This window comes from Aquarana catesbeiana, linkage group LG12 (assembly GCF_042186555.1).
Source record: "Aquarana catesbeiana isolate 2022-GZ linkage group LG12, ASM4218655v1, whole genome shotgun sequence".
NCBI classification, from domain to species: Eukaryota; Metazoa; Chordata; class Amphibia; order Anura; family Ranidae; genus Aquarana; species Aquarana catesbeiana.
The window spans coordinates 223,672,682-223,691,362 of NC_133335.1; the positions used below are offsets into that span (position 1 = coordinate 223,672,682).

The 18,681-nt window shown below is 43.7% G+C and overlaps 1 protein-coding gene across 2 annotated transcripts in view; it reads left to right on the top strand.

Moving 5' to 3' along the window:
* Window positions 1-18,681, top strand: part of LOC141114345 (cytoplasmic polyadenylation element-binding protein 1-B-like) — a 41,051-nt gene that overhangs the window by 16,020 nt on the left and 6,350 nt on the right. The window contains exons 4-10 of one of the 2 annotated variants that reach the window (XM_073607969.1): window positions 1,091-1,308; window positions 3,844-4,078; window positions 6,331-6,441; window positions 10,652-10,756; window positions 16,771-16,907; window positions 17,016-17,214; window positions 17,571-17,665. In XM_073607969.1, the coding sequence (XP_073464070.1) occupies window positions 1,091-1,308; window positions 3,844-4,078; window positions 6,331-6,441; window positions 10,652-10,756; window positions 16,771-16,907; window positions 17,016-17,214; window positions 17,571-17,665 (1,100 nt within the window). The remainder of the gene's footprint in view (window positions 1-1,090; window positions 1,309-3,843; window positions 4,079-6,330; window positions 6,442-10,651; window positions 10,757-16,770; window positions 16,908-17,015; window positions 17,215-17,570; window positions 17,666-18,681) is intronic. The other variant, XM_073607970.1, reaches the window with a different exon arrangement.

Here is an 18,681-nt window from a genome sequence, read left to right on the forward strand (position 1 = left end):
TAGAACTTGTGAGTGATGCAAAAGAGTATAGACACTTTTATTTTTTATTATACGCTTTAATACTTGACAGCCCTACTGTTTTAGAAGCCACTCCTATAAAAATATCTACTTTATAAGGCTGCCACTATTAGGGGAGATCTATATAGAGGAATCAGGACCCCCTACCTTCTGCTGGTGATCCCTCTAGTGATATAAAGATCTATATAGAGGAATCAGGACCTCCTTCCTCCTGCTGGTGATCCCTCTAGTGATAACTAAAGATATATAAGGGAATCAGGACCACCTTCCTCTTGCTGTGATCCTTCTAGTGATAACTAAAGATAGATAAGGAAATCAGAAACTCCTTCCTCCTGCTGGTGACCCCTCTAGTGATAACTAAAGATCTATATAGAGGCATCAGGACCTCCTTCCTCCTGCTGGTGACCCCTCTAGTGATAACTAAAGATATATAAGGGAATCAGGGCCACCTTCCTTTTGCTGGGATCCCTCTAGTGATAGCTAAAGATCTATATAGAGGCATCGGGACCTCCTTCCTCCTGTTCGTGAATCCGCCAGTGATAACTAAAGATATATAAGGGATCAGGACCTCCTTACTTCTGCTGGTGAACCCTCTAGTGATATAAATATCAATATAGGGGAATCAGGACCTCCTTTCTCCTTCTAGTAATCCTTCTAATGGTGTGTCCCAGTTTATTTTACCATGCAGCCCAAAACATGATTGTCTAGTTTAGGCCCCTTTCACACTTGTGAGACCTGAAAATTGCTCAATTTTACCACAATTTTTGCCGTGATTTCGATGCTAATTTAAGCAATGCCTGTGTAAGCAAGAGGTCTATGGACCTCAAATCGCATCAAAGTCCGACCAAAGTAGTACAGGGACTACTTTGAAGTCGCTGAGACTTGAAGTCGCACAGATATGAACGGTACTCCTTGGAAAACACGGGGAACAACTTGTCATGCGACTTTGCAGTCCCAAGTCACAGGACAGGTCACACAAGTGTGAAATGGGCCTTATTTGGCCATGCATGGTCGTGTTATAGAACATTAACTTGAAAACTAAACACAATTTTTTGATTTTTTTCATCCCTAGTTTTTAACCTACTCAAAAACCCTCCAGCAAATCCACCACCTCTTGGTTCCTGGCCACTGGATCCCATTTGCTCAGACCTGGTAGAGAAATACCCTGCCCTCCTGCTGAATGGCTGTAGATTAGACAACGGTTCGATTTTGGAATCCCGCTCTAGCAGCCCCTCGAGTTCTGATACAAGTGGATTCAGCTCTGCCTCAGATGCCCTTACTGACTTGATTGTAAGTTAACAGCAACTTTCCTTTCCTGATAATGAGCTTTACTCTACAGTATGTTGGCTTCACTCACACTTACACTCACCGGACACTTTATTAGGTACACCTTGCTAGTACCGGGTTGGACCCCCTTTTGCCTTCAGAACTGCCTTTATTCTTGGTGGCAAAAAATTCAACGAGGTGTTGGAAACATTCTTTAGAGATTTTGGTCCATCGTGACATGATAGCATCACACAGTTGCTGCAGATTTGTCGGCTGCACATCCCGTTCCACCACATCCCAAAGGTGCTCTATTGGATGAGATGTGGTGAGTGTGGAGGACATTGGAGTACAGGGACCTCATTGTCCAGTGGTGAGATGATTGGAGCTTTGTGACATGGTGCATTATCCTGCTGGAAGGAGCCATCAGAAGATGGGGACACTGTAGTCATAAAGGGATGGACATGGTCAGCAACAATACTCAGGTAGGCCGTGGTGTTTAACCTCTTGCCGCCGTCATTATACTGTGGCAGGTTGGCTCTCCTGCGCAAACCAGCGTCGGTGTACGTTGGTCTATGCGAGGAGCATAGTGGGCACGCCGCGGGTTCATACCTGCGGGTCCTGCGGACTTGATGTCTGCTGGCGACCCGCGATCGCTATGTACAGAGGAAGAACGGGGAACAGCCTATGTAAACAAGGCGATTCCCCGTTCTGCCTGACACGTCAGAGATCTTCTAATCCCAGTGATCTCTGTCATGTCCCAGTGAGCCCATCCCCCCCTACAGTTAGAATACACCCAGGGAACACAGTTAACCCCTTGATCGGCCCCTAGTTTTAACCCCTTCCCTGCCAGTGTCATTTTTAGCTACCTACCTTATTCTCTGTACAGCGGACACTGTTCAGTTCAATCGCTGGAATTTGGTAGGTAGCTGGTCAGAGCTTTCAATAAAACTCCAGATCAGTGAGTAGCACAAGTATGTCCTTGTTCCAAAGGGTACGTGTCTTCCCAAATATACATGAGCAGGTCTCTATGGTTGGCGTCTCCCCGCTCTGCAGTGCCAGGAGAGCGGAGAGACGCCAACCATAGAGACCCGTTCATGTATTTATTGAAAGCTCTGACCAACTACCTACCTTCATCTCTGTACAGCGGACACTGTTCAGTTCAGTCGCTGGAATTTTTTTGCTGCTGTTCATTAGGCAAACAATAAACTGCAAACTTTTTGTTCCAAGATCTCACTACTGCTTGGTTGGCATCCATCTGCACCCCCACCCCTGGCACAGTTGCCTCACCTATTTTCCTCATGGAATCATTTTACATGAGTAACAACAAATTATGACCATATTTACCTCGATCCTATACCCCTGACGAAGGTGTATAACCAGAAACGCGTCGGGTACCGGGGATTATTATTTACTGGAGAGTATCATTATCTCTGTCATATTTTTCATGTAAACTGTTGTGTTTTGTTTTTGTTTGTTTTTTTCATATGTAGGTATATTTTGTATAAACTTTGATGTTTTTTAATATCGATCATTCCATTTGATCGTTGACTTTTATGTATATCTAAAAAACTATTTTTCGTACTATATAAGTGTTTGTTGCCTTTAAAGTCCCATTGAAGTGGGATTTCTCTTTTCCCTAATCATATCCTAGGAATGTGGCAACTACTATGGTGAAACCCTCTTTTTTTTGCCAAGCAATTTAAAGTGGAGTTCCACCCAAAAAAAAAAAATTTCATTAATGTGCATTTAAAAAACTAAAAAAAAAACATTTGGAGAAATTTTTTTTTTTTTTACTCACCCTTTTTAATGCCTGTTGCTAGGGGGTCCTTCGTAATCTGCCTCCTTCGGCGCCTGGGCTCCTGACGTCACGTCCCTTGGCGCAGGAAGGGAGATCAGCTCTCCCCCCCCTCCCTCTAGGCCAGGGATCTTCAAACTACAGCCCTCCAGCTGTTGCGGAACTACACATCCCATGAGGCATTGTAAAACTCTGAAATACACAGACATGACTAGGCATGATGGGATTTGTAGTTCCTGAACAACTGGAGGGCCATAGTTTGAAGACCCCTGCTCTAGGCAATCATCTGGGACACGTCACAGGTCCCAGATGATTGCTCGGGCCAGTCATGGAGCGCGGCGCGGCTTGCGCATGCGCAGTGGGTGCCCGGCTGTGAAGCCACAGCCGGGTGCCCAGGGTTAAATGCCGCCGCTGCCGAGCGGAGGGGGAGACGAGCGGGGCTTCGATCCCCCCACATCGCTGGACCCTGGACAGGTAATTGTCCGATTATTAAAAGTCAGCAGCTGCAGTATTTGTAGCTGCAGACTTTTTTTTTTTTTAAGCGGAACTCCGCTTTAACAGGTGTACCTATAAAGTGGCTGGTGAGTGTATGTGCATTATGGTTGCCTGTCTTCTACTGAACGAAAATAAATTGCATTTCCAGAAGCAGGATTTCGAAGTATTACAATGTATTCGTTTTGCAATAACCTGTATAAATTGTAAAGTTATCTTTCAATCTGATTTGATTAAGTTCACTAATTTGTCGTGCTTGTGGCTTACTCTAGTCAGGTTTGCGGATTTCTCCTTCTCTACCATTCCAATCTCCGAGAGGTGGCGTATCTCAAGACCCTTTGAGGTTGGGCATTGACTCAAGGCGGGATCCAGACAATGGAGCTTCCCACTTCAGGATGTCCAAGAGATGGCCGGGTCCTTCTGACTGGCCATCCCAGGACCTTTTAGAATCGGCAGACGACCCATTTAGTATTGAAAGGGAAGCTCGGCTGCATAAACAGGCTGCAGGTAAGATATTTGTGAACATTGTCTTCTTTTTTGAAAAGTTGAAGGACACTGGGGAGCCGAAAAAAATCCAGATACCATAGCAGCTGAAACAAAGTGCACATGTGAGATGTATTTATGCTTTCTATTTTACTATACTAACTCTGGGAGCAAGGAACACTAAATCAGAGCAGGCAGGTTTAAAGATAGACAGCTGCCCCTGTTGCTATCCTGTTGGTTGCTTCATGTGGTGGGTAGCCTAACTGACAGTAGGGAGGTTCAAGAGGTAGCACAGAGTGGGAACAAAAAGCCAACTAAGTGCAACATAAAGGGACATCTTTATTGATAATGCCAAATCCACACTACTCATATTTTCATATTTTACTCTAAAGTATTGGGACACCTGCCTTTATACCCTCATGAACTTTAATGGCATCCCAGTCTTAGTCCGTAGGGATCCATATTGAGTTGGCCCACCATTTGCAGCTATAACAGCTTCAATTCTTCTGGGAAGGCCATCCACAAGGTTTAGGAGTGTGTCTATGGGAATGTTTGACCATTCTTCCAGAAGAACATTTGTGAGGTCAGGCACTGATGTTGGACAAGAAAGCCTGGCTCACATTCTCCGCTCTAATTCATCCCAAAGGTGTTCTTTCGGGTTTAGGTCAGGACTCTGTGCAGGCCAGTCAAATTCCTCCACCCCAAACTCACTCATCCATGTCTTTATGGACCTTGCTTTGTGCACTGGTGCGCAGTCATGTTGGAACAGGAAGGGGCCATCCCCAAACTGTTCCCACAAAGTTGGGAGCATGAAATTGTCCAAAATGTCTTGGTATTCTGACTCCTTAGGAGTCCCTTCACTGGAACTAAGGAGCCAAGCTCAACCTCTGGAAAACAACCATAACCCCCCCTCCACCTAAAAAGGTCAGTCAAGTTCCTCCACCCCAAACTTGCTCATCCATGTCTTTATGGACCTTGCTTTGTGCACTGGTCCAAATGATTTGGTGGAGGGGGGATTATGGTGTGGGGTTGTTTTTCAGGGGTTGGGCTTGGCCCCTTAGTTCCAATGAAGGGAACTCTTAAGTCATCTACATACCAAGACATTTTGGACAATTTCATGCTCCCAACTTTGTGGGAACAGTTTGGGGATGACCCCTCCCTGTTCCAACATGACTGCGCACCAGTGCACAAAACAAGGTCCATAGAGACAGGGATGATTGAGTTTGGGGTGGAGGAACTTGACTGGCCTGCACAGAGTCCTGACCTCAACCCGATAGAACACACCTTTGGGATGAATTCGAGCGGAGACTGCGAGCCAGGCCTTCTCATCCAACATCAGTGCCTGACCTCAAAAATGCGCTTCTGGAAGAATGGTTAAACCTTCCCATAGACACACTCCTAAACCTTGTGGACATCCTACCCAGAAGAGTTGAAGCTGTTATAGCGACAAAGGGTGGGCCAACTCAATAGTTGGTGGGCCAACTCAACTAATGCCCCGTACACACGTTCGGACATTCCGACAACAAAATCCTAGGATTTTTTCCGACAGATGTTGGCTCAAACTTATCTTACATACACATGGTCACACAAAGTTGTCGGAAAATCCGATCATTCTGAACGCGGTGACATAAAACACGTACGTCGGGACTATAAACGGGGCAGTAGCCAATAGCTTTCCTCTCTTTATTTATTCTGAGCATGCGTGGCACTTTGTGCGTCGGATTTGTGTACACACGATCGGAAATTCCGACAACGGATTTTGTTGTCGGAAAATTTTATAGCCTGCTCTCAAACTTTGTGTGTCGGAAAATGTGTGATGGAGCCCACACACGGTCGGAATTTCCGACAACAAGGTCCTATCACACATTTTCCGTCGGAAAATCCGACCGTGTGTACGGGGCATAAGACTGGGATGCCATTACAGTTCACGTCTGTGTAAAGGCAGGCCGTCCCAATACTTTTGCCAATATAGTGTATATTTCAAGTAGCCACGAATGATGAAGGCTTGGATTTATAGAGGGTATGGAGGAGAGCCACGGAGAGTGATTATGGATGTTCCCCACTGAGATAAGCAATATGGCAGAATATCAGAAATATAGATATAGGATGATTAGCACTCTTGTCATGTTCCTGTTCTAAGGAAATTAATCTTTATCCACACACATAATGTATGTAAAAATTCAAGAGCTTGGTACTGAATGTTGCCATATAAATGTCCTACAAAAGTTTAAAGCGGGAGTTAATATTGCCATAACGCATTTTTTTTTCATTAATAGCTTTGAATGAAGCATCTTACACATGGAGTGGTCAGCTACCTCCTCGCAACAAGAATCAGGTTTATTCCTGCAAGGTGTTTCTTGGTGGCCTTCCCTGGGATGCCACAGAGGGTGAGTAGACCAGATGAAAACAGTCTGAAAACAGTTACAAGGTCAGGGCGGGTAAGAAAGAAGCGCAATAGACAGTTCCAGGGTCAGGGCAGGCAGCAAGCCAAGCATAGTTCAGTAAGCAGTCCAAGGTCAGGCGGCAATCCAAAGAGTAGTCAGTGCGGGAGGCTATGGTTGGCAGCAAGGGGATCTAGGTCAGGCAAGCAAACAGGGACGATACAGAAGAACAAATTGACTCCTGCGCACAAGTGGTCGACCAGATAGATAGAAGAACAACACAGGCCTTGCTGCCCTCAAGGATGGGGAGTCCTACCAGACAAGGAAATAAAAAGAAAGAGGGGCGCACCAGCCATGTGCATTATCTTTTGTAAAACATTTATTAAAATAAAATGATAAAGGAATTACTCACAAGCAGTAGTAAAATCTGGTGTCATAGACTCGAACGACAACAAGCAGCTTGGTGAGGATGATGAGCGAAGCCTACCAAAGGTCTTAGAGGAATATGTAAGCTTCACTACTAGCTGACGCGTTTCGAAGGGCACGTCCCTTCTTCATCAGAGCACAGCAGTGAGTCCTCCTTCGACACTCCCTGTATATATATACTCATCATCCTCACCAAGCTGCTTGTTGTCGTTCGAGTCTATGACACCAGATTTTACTACTGCTTGTGAGTAATTCCTTTATCATTTTATTTTAATAAATGTTTTACAAGCAAACAGGGAATCGGGAACCCGATGCTATCACAAGCACTTCAATACAGGGCACATTCACCGCCTTCCTGCCCAGGCCAATTTTTTTTTTTTTTTTTACACACAAATAGAGCTTTCTTTTGGTTGTATTTAATCACCACTGGGTTTTTTATTTTTTTTACAAATAAAGGAAAAAAATCTTTCTTCGTAAATTTAGGCCAAAATATATTCTGCTCCATTTCTTTGGTGACAAAAAGCCCAAATCAGTGTTTATTATTTAGTCTGTAGGAAAGTTTTATAGCGTCCACAAACTGTGGTACATATCTGAAAATCGATCAGTCCCGATGTACTGATGTGTCTATGTCATTTCTTGAGGGACGAAAAATGTAAGGGCAGTACAAATATCCCCCCCCAAATGACCTTTCTTCGAAAAGTAGACAGTCCAAGGTATTTAGTAAGAGGCATGGCAAGTTTTTTGAAGTCGGAATTTTTTGTCACGATTTTTTTTTGAAAAATGAAGAATTTAAAAAAAAAAATGTTTTTCTCAAATGTCTTTTTCCCATACGGTCATCAGTGCAGTGCAGCGTTATAATATAACTGGTGTGGTGGTGGTCAGGGACACTGGTGACAGCATTTTTTTTTTTCGTTTTTTTTACGATTATGTATTTTTTTTAACAAACTGTGACCAGAGCAATACAGTGTTACCATAGTAACACTTTACTGCTCTGGGGAAGTGATCAGATCAATTTGTTTTACACTTTATTATTGCTTATACCAATGAATCTCATTGGTACAGTATAAGCCAGTGGTTCTCAATCTCAGTTCTCAAGTACCCCCAAAAGGCCATGTTTTCGGAATTTCTCTTAGGTAAAATACCGTATATACTCGAGTATAAGCCGACCCGAATATAAGCCGAGGCACCTAATTTTACCACAAAAAACTGGGAAAACTTATTGACTTGAGTATAAGCCTAGGGTGAGAAATGCGCAGAAAAGAGGGTCAACAATGCCCATTTGCAGCCTCTCTGTGCCCATTTGCAGCCATAGGTCCCCCGAACTTCAAACTCAGTAGTTAAGGGTTCCTAGATGCCCCCTAGCTGCAGCCAAAATTTGGGGTCTGTGGACCCAAAGGGTCCCGAAATGACATTGCTGCAGATGGACACAGTTGACTGATTTTGGGGCCCCATATCTCAGGGCTATTTGGTGCTAGAAACCTCAAATTTGGTATGAAAACCCAGTCTAATTAGCACTACAACATATCCAAAACTAGGGTTCCTAGCAATAAGTGGCCCCGAGATACAGGGCCCCAAATTCAGTTCGGAAAATGTCAAGCACTTTTCTGCAGCAGAGAATGACATTTTCCGAACCGATTTTGGGGCCCCGTATCTCAGGGCCACTTGTTGCTAGGAACCCCAGCTTTGGATATGTTGTAGTGCTAGTGCCACTGTGTTTGCACACAATTTGGAGTTCTTAGCACCAAGTGGCCCCCGAGATACGGGCCCCAAAAACGGTTCGGAAAATGTCATTCTCTGCTGCAGAAAAGTGCTTCACTCGAGTATAAGCCGAGGGGGACATTTTCAAAACAAAAAAATGTGCTGAAAAACTCCCCCACCATAATCCCCCCTCCACCAAAAGCTTATACTCGAGTATATACGGTAGCTGTCCAAAATACAAAGCCATTGACTCTGATTCAAAGCAGCTGTGCAAGATTAAGGAAAAACTGCAAAAATGGCCTGTTGGAGGTACTTGAGTACTGAGGTTGAGAACCGCTGGTATAAGCAACCATTTTTATGGAATAAAACCGATGTATTCAGTGAGTATTGTTGTGATTAGCTGTGATTGGCCATAGCTAATCACATCCCAGTCTGCTGCATGCTCTGGTTCAGTTTTGTTGCGCAATATTCATCCCACCACAGGGGGGCACTGAGGCTGAATTTTCATGCTGTGGACTTGCAGAGCTCTTGCTGTAGACTCGCCACTGCAACTTTGCCCTTGCTAGAGACTTGCCACGCATATTCGCTACAAATTGGAAAAGTGTCTAGAGTGACTAGAACTTCGAGTGCTTTGCAAGTGTACAACTTGGCAGTGAAAATGTGCAGCACGTTAACAGACTTACAATTCAACACTGCCGCAACATTTGTGGCAAATTATCCTTCCTATCTGGGATGTACAGATGGGCTGTCATTGGCCCTGTCTGTCCTATGTGATCATTGTGAAGGATCACAGCTAGCAACACAATTGTACACAATGGGTGGCATGAAAGGAAGCCATCCATTTTTTTACAACTGTCATGTGATCTGCTGTGGTTGGTTACAGCGATTACATGATACTGGCAGCAGGCCGGTACAGTGATCTGTCATCGGCGGTGTCCGGTGGACACCGCCGGTGATAGCGCACGGCCGTGTACAAGGCACTTTTGCAGGAGGATATCATATGATGTCCACTTGGAATGATGAACGTGGTTAAATAAGGTGCCTCCTGTGCCGAGGACCAAATCTTGCTGGGGGGGGTTGTGCTGCCAGACTCGTTACCCTGCTGCTGATGGGAACAACTAGAAGGCTGAGAAGACTCGATTCCGTGCTACTAATGGGAGCAAATAGGAGTCTGGGAAGTCTTGTTATCCCGTCGTTGATGGGAGAAGCAGCTGGGAGAATGAGAAGACTCCTTACCCCGCTGTTGATGGGAGCAGCTGGGAGAATGAGAAGACTCCCTACCCCGCTGTTGATGGGAGCAGCTAGGAGAATGAGAAGACTCCTTACCCCGCTGTTGATGGGAGCAGCTGGGAGAATGAGAAGACTCCTTACCCCGCTGTTGATGGGAGCAGCTAGGAGAATGAGAAGACTCCTTACCCCGCTGTTGATGGGAGCAGCTGGGAGAATGAGAAGACTCCTTACCCCGCTGTTGATGGGAGCAGCTGGGAGAATGAGAAGACTCCTTACCCCGCTGTTGATGGGAGCAGCTAGGAGAATGAGAAGACTCCTTACCCCGCTGTTGATGGGAGCAGCTGGGAGAATGAGAAGACTCCCTACCCCGCTGTTGATGGGAGCAGCTGGGAGAATGAGAAGACTCCCTACCCCGCTGTTGATGGGAGCAGCTGGGAGAATGAGAAGACTCCCTACCCCGCTGTTGATGGGAGCAGCTAGGAGAATGAGAAGACTCCTTACCCCGCTGTTGATGGGAGCAGCTGGGAGAATGAGAAGACTCCCTACCCCGCTGTTGATGGGAGCAGCTGGGAGAATGAGAAGACTCCTTACCCCGCTGTTGATGGGAGCAGCTAGGAGAATGAGAAGACTCCTTACCTGGCTGCTGATGGGAGCAGCTAGGAGTCTGGTGGTGGAAGCAGCTGGAAAGCTGCCTAACAACCTTACTCTAAAAGCTAATTATTAATTGGGGTAGTTGCCTTTTTTGCTTAACATTATAAAAAGCCTTTCCTGAGATGCTAGCCCTTCTTTCAAGCCCAGATAGAAGATGATGTCCTTTAATTTCTTATATTGTGTATCATACTTTGCCTTTCTTGCTTTGCAGCATCCCTGATAAAAGCATTCCGTGCGTTTGGTGCACTGACTGTTGAGTGGCCTGGTAAGCAGGAACTTCATCCAGGTTGTCCTCCTACAGGTAATATGTCTAAAGGTAATGCTAGAGTGGTAGGAGATTACTTTGATCTGAACACTTTTTGATGATGCCCAACAAGCCACCCCTGGACCTTCTGGGGCATGGAGATGGGATTACAACAAGGCTTTCAATATTACCCAGCTATGTCCAGCAGCTACACAATATTACCAAAAGTATTGGGACACCTGCCTTTTCACGCACATGAACTTTAATGGTCTTAGTCTTAGTCCGTAGGGTTCAATATTGAGTTGGCCCACCCTTTGCAGCTATAACAGCTTCAACTCTTCTGGGAAGGCTGTCCACAAGGTTTAGGAGTGTGTCTATGGGAATATTTGACCATTCTTCCAGAAGCGCATTTGTGAGGTCAGGCACTGATGTTGGATGAGAAGGCCTGGCTCGCAGTCTCCGCTCTAATTCATCCCAAAGATGGTTCTATCAGGTTGAGGTCAGGACTCTGAGTCAAGTTCTCCACTTAAACTCGCTCCTCCATGTCTTTATGGACCTTGCTTTGTGCACTGGTGCGCAGACATGTTTGAACAGGAAGGGGCCATCCCCAAACTGTTCCCACGTTCAGTGTAGTTCATGTGCGTGTAGAGGCAGGAGTCCCAATACTTGTGGTAATATGGTGTATGTAATAGTGTGACTCTAGCTATCCGTTAGCCAGTCTATATTCTTCAGTATTAAAAGAGTACATGATTGAATTTATCTTTTGGCTGACCATCCATGGCTTAGCCACTTGGGTAAGAATTTGAATCCAATGGCACTGTTAAAATATTTGAAAGTAACCTTTAACCTCTTTGGAGTGCACAGATTCTCTTCTCAACCTCTTGCAAAGACTGGATATGCTACAAATGGGTTATGTTATAGGTCAAATATTGAAGCCAGAATTTTATGTAGACGTTTGCAATCTTTTCATGATGGTGTGGACTTGGTATGCTTTCTGATTTTGCTATCAGCTGCAAAAACTGGTTGACTTTTTAGGGCATATACGTCAGTTTTGCTGCAGATTGTAAATATTGTGGTATTGAAGGATTAGCTCTAATGCCCTCATTCCAGCATCCTTGAAAAGCCACATACAGTGCCTTGAAAAAGTATTCATACCCCTTGAAATGTTTCCGCATTTTGTCATGTTACGAACAAAAATGTAAATGTATTTTATTAGATATGTGATAGACCAACACAAAGTGGCACATAACAGTGAAGTGGAAGGAAAATGATAAATGGTTTTCAATTTTTTTTACAAATAAATATTTGAAAAGTGTGGTGTGCATTTGTATTCAGCCCTCTTTACTCTGATACCTCTAACTAAAACCTAGTAGAACCAATTGCCTTCAGAGGTCACCTAATTAGTAAATAAAGTCCAGCTGTGTGTAATTTAATCTCAGTATAAATACAACTGTTCTGTGAAGCCCTCAGAGGTTTGTTAGAGAACCTTAGTGAACAAACAGCTTTATGAAGGCCAAGGAAAACACCAGACAGGTCAGGGATAAAGTTGTGGAGAAGATTAAAGCAGGATTAGGCTATAAAAAATATCCCAAGCTTTGAACATCTCACGGAGCTCTGTTCAATCCATCATCGGAAAATGGAAAGAGTATGGCACAACTGCAAACCTACCAAGACATGGCCGTCCACCTAAACTGACAGGCCAGGCAAGGAGAGCATTATTCAAAGAAGCAGCCAAGAGGTCCATGGTAACTCTGGAGGAGCTGCAGAGATCCACAGCTCAGGTGGGAGAATCTGTCCACCGGACAACTATTAGTCGTGTTCTCCACAAATCTGAAAGAGTGGCAAGAAGAAAGCCATTGTTGAAAGAAAGCCATAAGAAGTCCCTCCCAGTGATTCATCTCCTGATTTTGGGTCTCCTTGAGCTCCTCCCCTGCACTGTACTGGCTGTCAGCTCATCAGCTGACTTTCTGCTTCAGTGAAGGGGAGGAGGCTTTATCCACCATGCAGGCTCTGCCCCTGTGTTTCTCCCGGAGAGACAGAGCACCGGACGGTGCGACGGATGACGTCACCAGACAGATTCAACTGGGTCGCAGCGTTACAATGGAATGGTTTAGATCAAAGCATATTCATGTGTTAGAATAGCCCAGTCAAAGTCCAGACCTAAATCCAATTGAGAATCTGTGGCAAGACTTGAAAATTGCTGTTCACAGACGCTCTCCATCCAATCTGAGAGAACTTGAGATATTTTACAAAGAAAAATGAACAAAAATATCACTCTCTAGATATGCAAAGCTGGTAGAGACATCCCCAAAAAAGACTTGCAGCTGTAATTGCAGTGAAAGGCGGTTCCACAAAGTATTGACTCTGGGGGGCGCAATACAAATATACACCACACTTTTCACATATTTATTTGTAAAAAATGTTAAAAACCATTTATCATTTTCTTTCTACTTTCACAATTATGTGCCACTTTGTGTTGGTCTTTCACATAAAATCCCAATAAAATACATTTAATGTTTTTGGCTGTAACATGATAAGATGAGGAAAATTTCAAGGGGTATGAATAATTTATCGAGGCGCTGTACTTTTCCCAGCTCCAAAGAATAGTTTAGAAATGTTCCTAAAGCATTTTAAAACAAAAATATATCATACTGCAGCGTATCAATTTTTAGATGTGGTGGCTGCGTCTATTTTCTTTTTTTAGGTTTTTTCTCTTTACTTTCACCTGTTGATCCAGTCACTGTCTGCTATTTGTCAACTTCTTTCAACAGACCAAGCTGTCCAGCAAAAGTGTCAGTGAGAGGGTTGAGAGAGTGGGGGCATGCTTTAGAAGACATCCATAGACTGAGGACATGCATTAAAAGACATCCATAGACTGGGGACATGCTTTAGAAGACATCTATAGACTGGTGACATGCATTATAAGACATCTATAGACTGGGTACATGCATTAGAAGACATCTATAGACTGGGGACATGCTTTAGAAGACATCTATAGACTGGGGAGATGCATTAGAAGACATCTATAGACTGGGGAGATGCATTACAAGACAGCCATAGACTGGAGATATTTTTAAGAAGACATCAATAAACTGGGGCATGCTTCAGAAGACACTCATTGACTGGGGACATGCATTAGAAGCCATCTATAGACTGGATATATTTTTAAGAAGACATCCATAAACTGGGGCATGCTTCAGAAGACACACATTGACTGGGGACATGCATTAGAAGACATCTATAGACTGGGGACATGCATTAGAAGACATCTATAGACTGGGAACATGCATTAGAAGACATCTATAGACTAGAGATATTTTTAAGAAGACATCCATAATCTGGGGCATGCATTAAAAGACATCAGTAGACTGGGGACATGCATTAGAAGACATCTGTAGACTGGGGACATGCAATAGAAGACATCTATAGACTGGGGACATGCATTAGTAGACATCTATAGACGGGGGACATGCATTGGAAGACATCCATAAACTGGGGCATGCTTTAGAAGACATTCATTGACTGGGGACATGCATTAGAAGACATCTAAAGACTGGGGACATGCATTAGAAGACATCTATAGACTGGGGACATGCATTAGAAGCCATCTATAGACTGGAGATATTTTTAAGAAGACATCCATAAACTGGGGCATGCTTTAGAAGACACTCATTGACTGGGGACATGCATTAGAAGACATCTATAGACTGGGGACATGCATTAGAAGACATCTATAGACTGGGAACATGCATTAGAAGACATCTATAGACTAGAGATATTTTTAAGAAGACATCCATAATCTGGGGCATGCATTAAAAGACATCAGTAGACTGGGGACATGCATTAGAAGACATCTGTAGACTGGGAACATGCATTAGAAGAGATCTATAGACTGGGGACATGCATTGGAAGACATCTATAGACTGGGGAGATGCAATAGAAGACATCTATAGACTGGGGACATGCATTAGAAGACATCTATAGACTGGGGACATGCATTAGAAGACATCTATAGACTGGGGACATGCATTAGAAGACATCTATAGACTGGGGACATGCATTAGAAGACATCTATAGACTGGGGACATGCATTGGAAGACATCTATAGACTGGGGACATGCATTAGAAGACATCTATAGACTGGGGACATGCAATAGAAGACATCTATAGACTGGGGACATGCATTAGAAGACATAGACTGGGGACATGCAATAGAAGACATCTATAGACTGGGGACATGCATTAGAAGACATCTATAGACTGGGGACATGCATTAGAAGACATCTATAGACTGAAGTTATTTTTAAGAAGACATCCATAAACTGGGGCATGCTTTAGAAGACATTCATTGACTTGAGGACATGCATCAGAAGACATCTATAGACTGGGGATATGCATTAGAAGACATCTATAGACTGGGGACATGCATTAGAAGACATCTATAGACTGGGGATATGCATTAGAAGACATCTATAGACTGGGGACATGCAATAGAAGACATCTATTGACTGGGGACATGCATTAGAAGACATCTGTAGACTGGGAACATGCATTAGAAGACATCTATAGACTGGGGACATGCATTAGAAGACATCTATAGACTGGGGAGATGCAATAGAAGACATCTATAGACTGGGGACATGCATTAGAAGACATCTATAGACTGGGGACATGCATTAGAAGACATCTATAGACTGGGGACATGCATTAGAAGACATCTATAGACTGGGGACATGCATTAGAAGACATCTATAGACTGGGGACATGCATTAGAAGACATCTATAGACTGGGGACATGCATTAGAAGACATCTATAGACTGGGGACATGCAATAGAAGACATCTATAGACTGGGGACATGCATTAGAAGACATAGACTGGGGACATGCAATAGAAGACATCTATAGACTGGGGACATGCATTAGAAGACATCTATAGACTGGGGACATGCATTAGAAGACATCTATAGACTGAAGTTATTTTTAAGAAGACATCCATAAACTGGGGCATGCTTTAGAAGACATTCATTGACTTGAGGACATGCATCAGAAGACATCTATAGACTGGGGATATGCATTAGAAGACATCTATAGACTGGGGACATGCATTAGAAGACATCTATAGACTGGGGATATGCATTAGAAGACATCTATAGACTGGAGACATGCAATAGAAGACATCTATTGACTGGGGACATGCATTAGAAGACATCTATAGACTGGGGACATGCAATAGAAGACATCTATTGACTGGGGACATGCATTAGAAGACATCTATAGACTGGGGACATGCATTAGAAGACATCCATAGACTGGAGATATTTTTAAGAAGACATCCATAAACTGGGGCATGCTTTAGAAGACATTTGTTGACTGGGGACATGCATTAGAAGACATCTATAGACTGGGGAGATGCATTAGAAGACATCTATAGACTGGGGACATGCATTAGAAGACATCTATAGACTGGGGACATGCATTAGAAGACATCTATATTCAAAGCGGAGTTCCACCCACAAAGTGGAACTTCCGCTCATCTGATTCCCCCCCCTCCGGTGCCACAATTGGCACCTTTCAGGGAGAGGGGGTACAGATACCTGTCTAATACAGGTATTTGCACCCACTTCCTGGAATAGTCACGCCCCTTCCCGCGCAAACACCGCCCCCCCGCTGTCTCCTGGGAAACACACAGGTCCCAGGAGATAGCGGGGACCACTTAGGATGCGCATTGCTTCACTTCCTGATCCCCTCACAGAGAATGGCGGCGGTAGCCGCCGAGAGCCGAGCGATTGATCGGCTTTGGCTGCCGACATCGCTGGACTCCAGGACAGGTAAGTGTCCATTTATTAAAAGTCAGCTGCTGCAGTATTGGTAGTTGCTGGCTTTTAATAATTTTTTTTTTTAGGTGGACTCCCTTTTTAAGGTGACATCCATAGATTGGGGACATGCTTTAGGAACATCCATAGAGAGGAGACATGTTTCAGAAGACAGTCATAAATTGAATAAACACGCAGACTACTGTTTATGGGGGCCCCGAGGGCTACACAACAGCTGTGCTGTCTTAGATTCGTATCTCTTAATATTTTAGGCTTCGTTTATCTGGTATTTGAGTCGGAGAAGTCGGTGCGAGCACTACTTCAAGCCTGCACCCAAAATTTGCAAAGACGAAGTGAGCTGTGTGAACACTACTACAGGATGTCAAGCCGCCGAATGCGCAGCAAGAAGGTAACAGCCTCTCACAGTTCAGTGTGGCAGAAATATTTTTTTTTTTTTTTTTTTTTACATTTTTATTGAGCACCAGTTTTGTTCAGACTTTCTTTCTGTGTCCTCTAGGTGCAAGTCATACCTTGGGTGCTGGCAGACAGCAACTTTGTGCTCAATCCATCGAATCGTGTGGATCGCACTAAGACTGTGTTTGTTGGTGCGTTGCATGGCATGCTAAGTGCTGAAGCCCTCGCCACAATAATGAACGACCTTTTCGGTGGAGTGGTTTACGCCGGCATTGATACCGATAAGCACAAGTACCCGATTGGTGAGCAGCATTTTTTTATTTAACGTATTTTTTTTGGCGTACTAAAAAAAGGACGCCGTGCGGTATTTACTTTGCGTGCTGCAACACAAACCGCCGCAACGTCGCTGGGGTGAATAGCACTGAATGAAATGCCACTTGTGATATTTTAAACAAGTTCTAACAACAAAAAAAAAAGAAAGGAAAAAGCGTGATGCACCTGGATCGGCACATCGGCTCTGTTCTTCCCAGCGCATGCAATCAATCGCGTGTTCAGCCCTATTTGTACTGTGTCCTTGTTGCAAACAGATTTGGGCTGAGGGTTCAACTTTATTATCTATATACATGTGATGTGTGTTTATTACATTTATTTCGCTCAGGTTCTGGACGTGTCATTTTCAGCAACCAGCGCAGTTACCTCAAGGCGGTGAGCGCGGCTTTTGTGGAAATAAAAACCTCCAAATTCACCAAGAAGGTAAGTGACTCACATCCAAGGAAGGTGCTCTGAGAGGCTGCTTAAACCTTCTGTTTTCAAATATGCTGAAAGCAGATCTTCACCCCCAATTGGATGTTGCCACCCCCCCCCATCCCTATCCCCCTCCACTATGCAAAATAGGCTTTTTTTTTTTTAACCACTTCAGCCCCTTCCTGACCAGGCTTTTTTTTGCGACACAGCACTGCGTTACTTTAACTGACAATTATGACGCTGTACCCAAATAAAATGTACGTCCTTTTCCCCCACAAATAGAGCTTTCTTTTGGTGGTATTTGATCACCTCTGCCATTTTTATTTTTTGCACTATAAACAAAAAAAAAAGACCGACAATTTTAGGGGAAAAAAAATATTTTTTACTTTCTGCTATAAAAAAATATCCAATAAAAAAAATGAAAAAATCAAATTTCTTCATCAATTTAGGCCAATATGTATTCTGCTACATATTTTTGGTAGCCCCCCCCCCCCCCCAAAAAAATGGACCCTCTGAAAGGACCCTTACACTCATTAGGGATAGAAAGTAAAAAATCGCGCTACCCGTAGAGAAGTAACCAAGGACTATATAGTTGATAATATATAAATCCAAAATCAATATGCAATAATATGTGAAATAAATCAACAGTGCAAACAAATAATATATAAATACCTAAAAATAAATTGATGTTAAGCATCAAAAAAATCATTGACAATTGATAGATTAAGTAACGAATGATGAATGAAAAACACTAGGTGCACGCATAAAAAACATAAGTGAACAGTATAATATGGTATATACCAGTGAATGGTGAAAAATAGTCCGTAAAGATGAACAAACTGTTGTCTTCAAGTGTTATGTGAAATCCACCACCAATATCAGCAGAAATGTGCCCTTACCAAGACACCATGATCCCCCATCACAGAGGATCAGGGAAAGCGTGTGTGATACCATAGACCGGCTCCATGGGGACAGCAGGCAATGTTCAGATACTGGAAGGTCACCTCACAACAGCTCAGATCAGC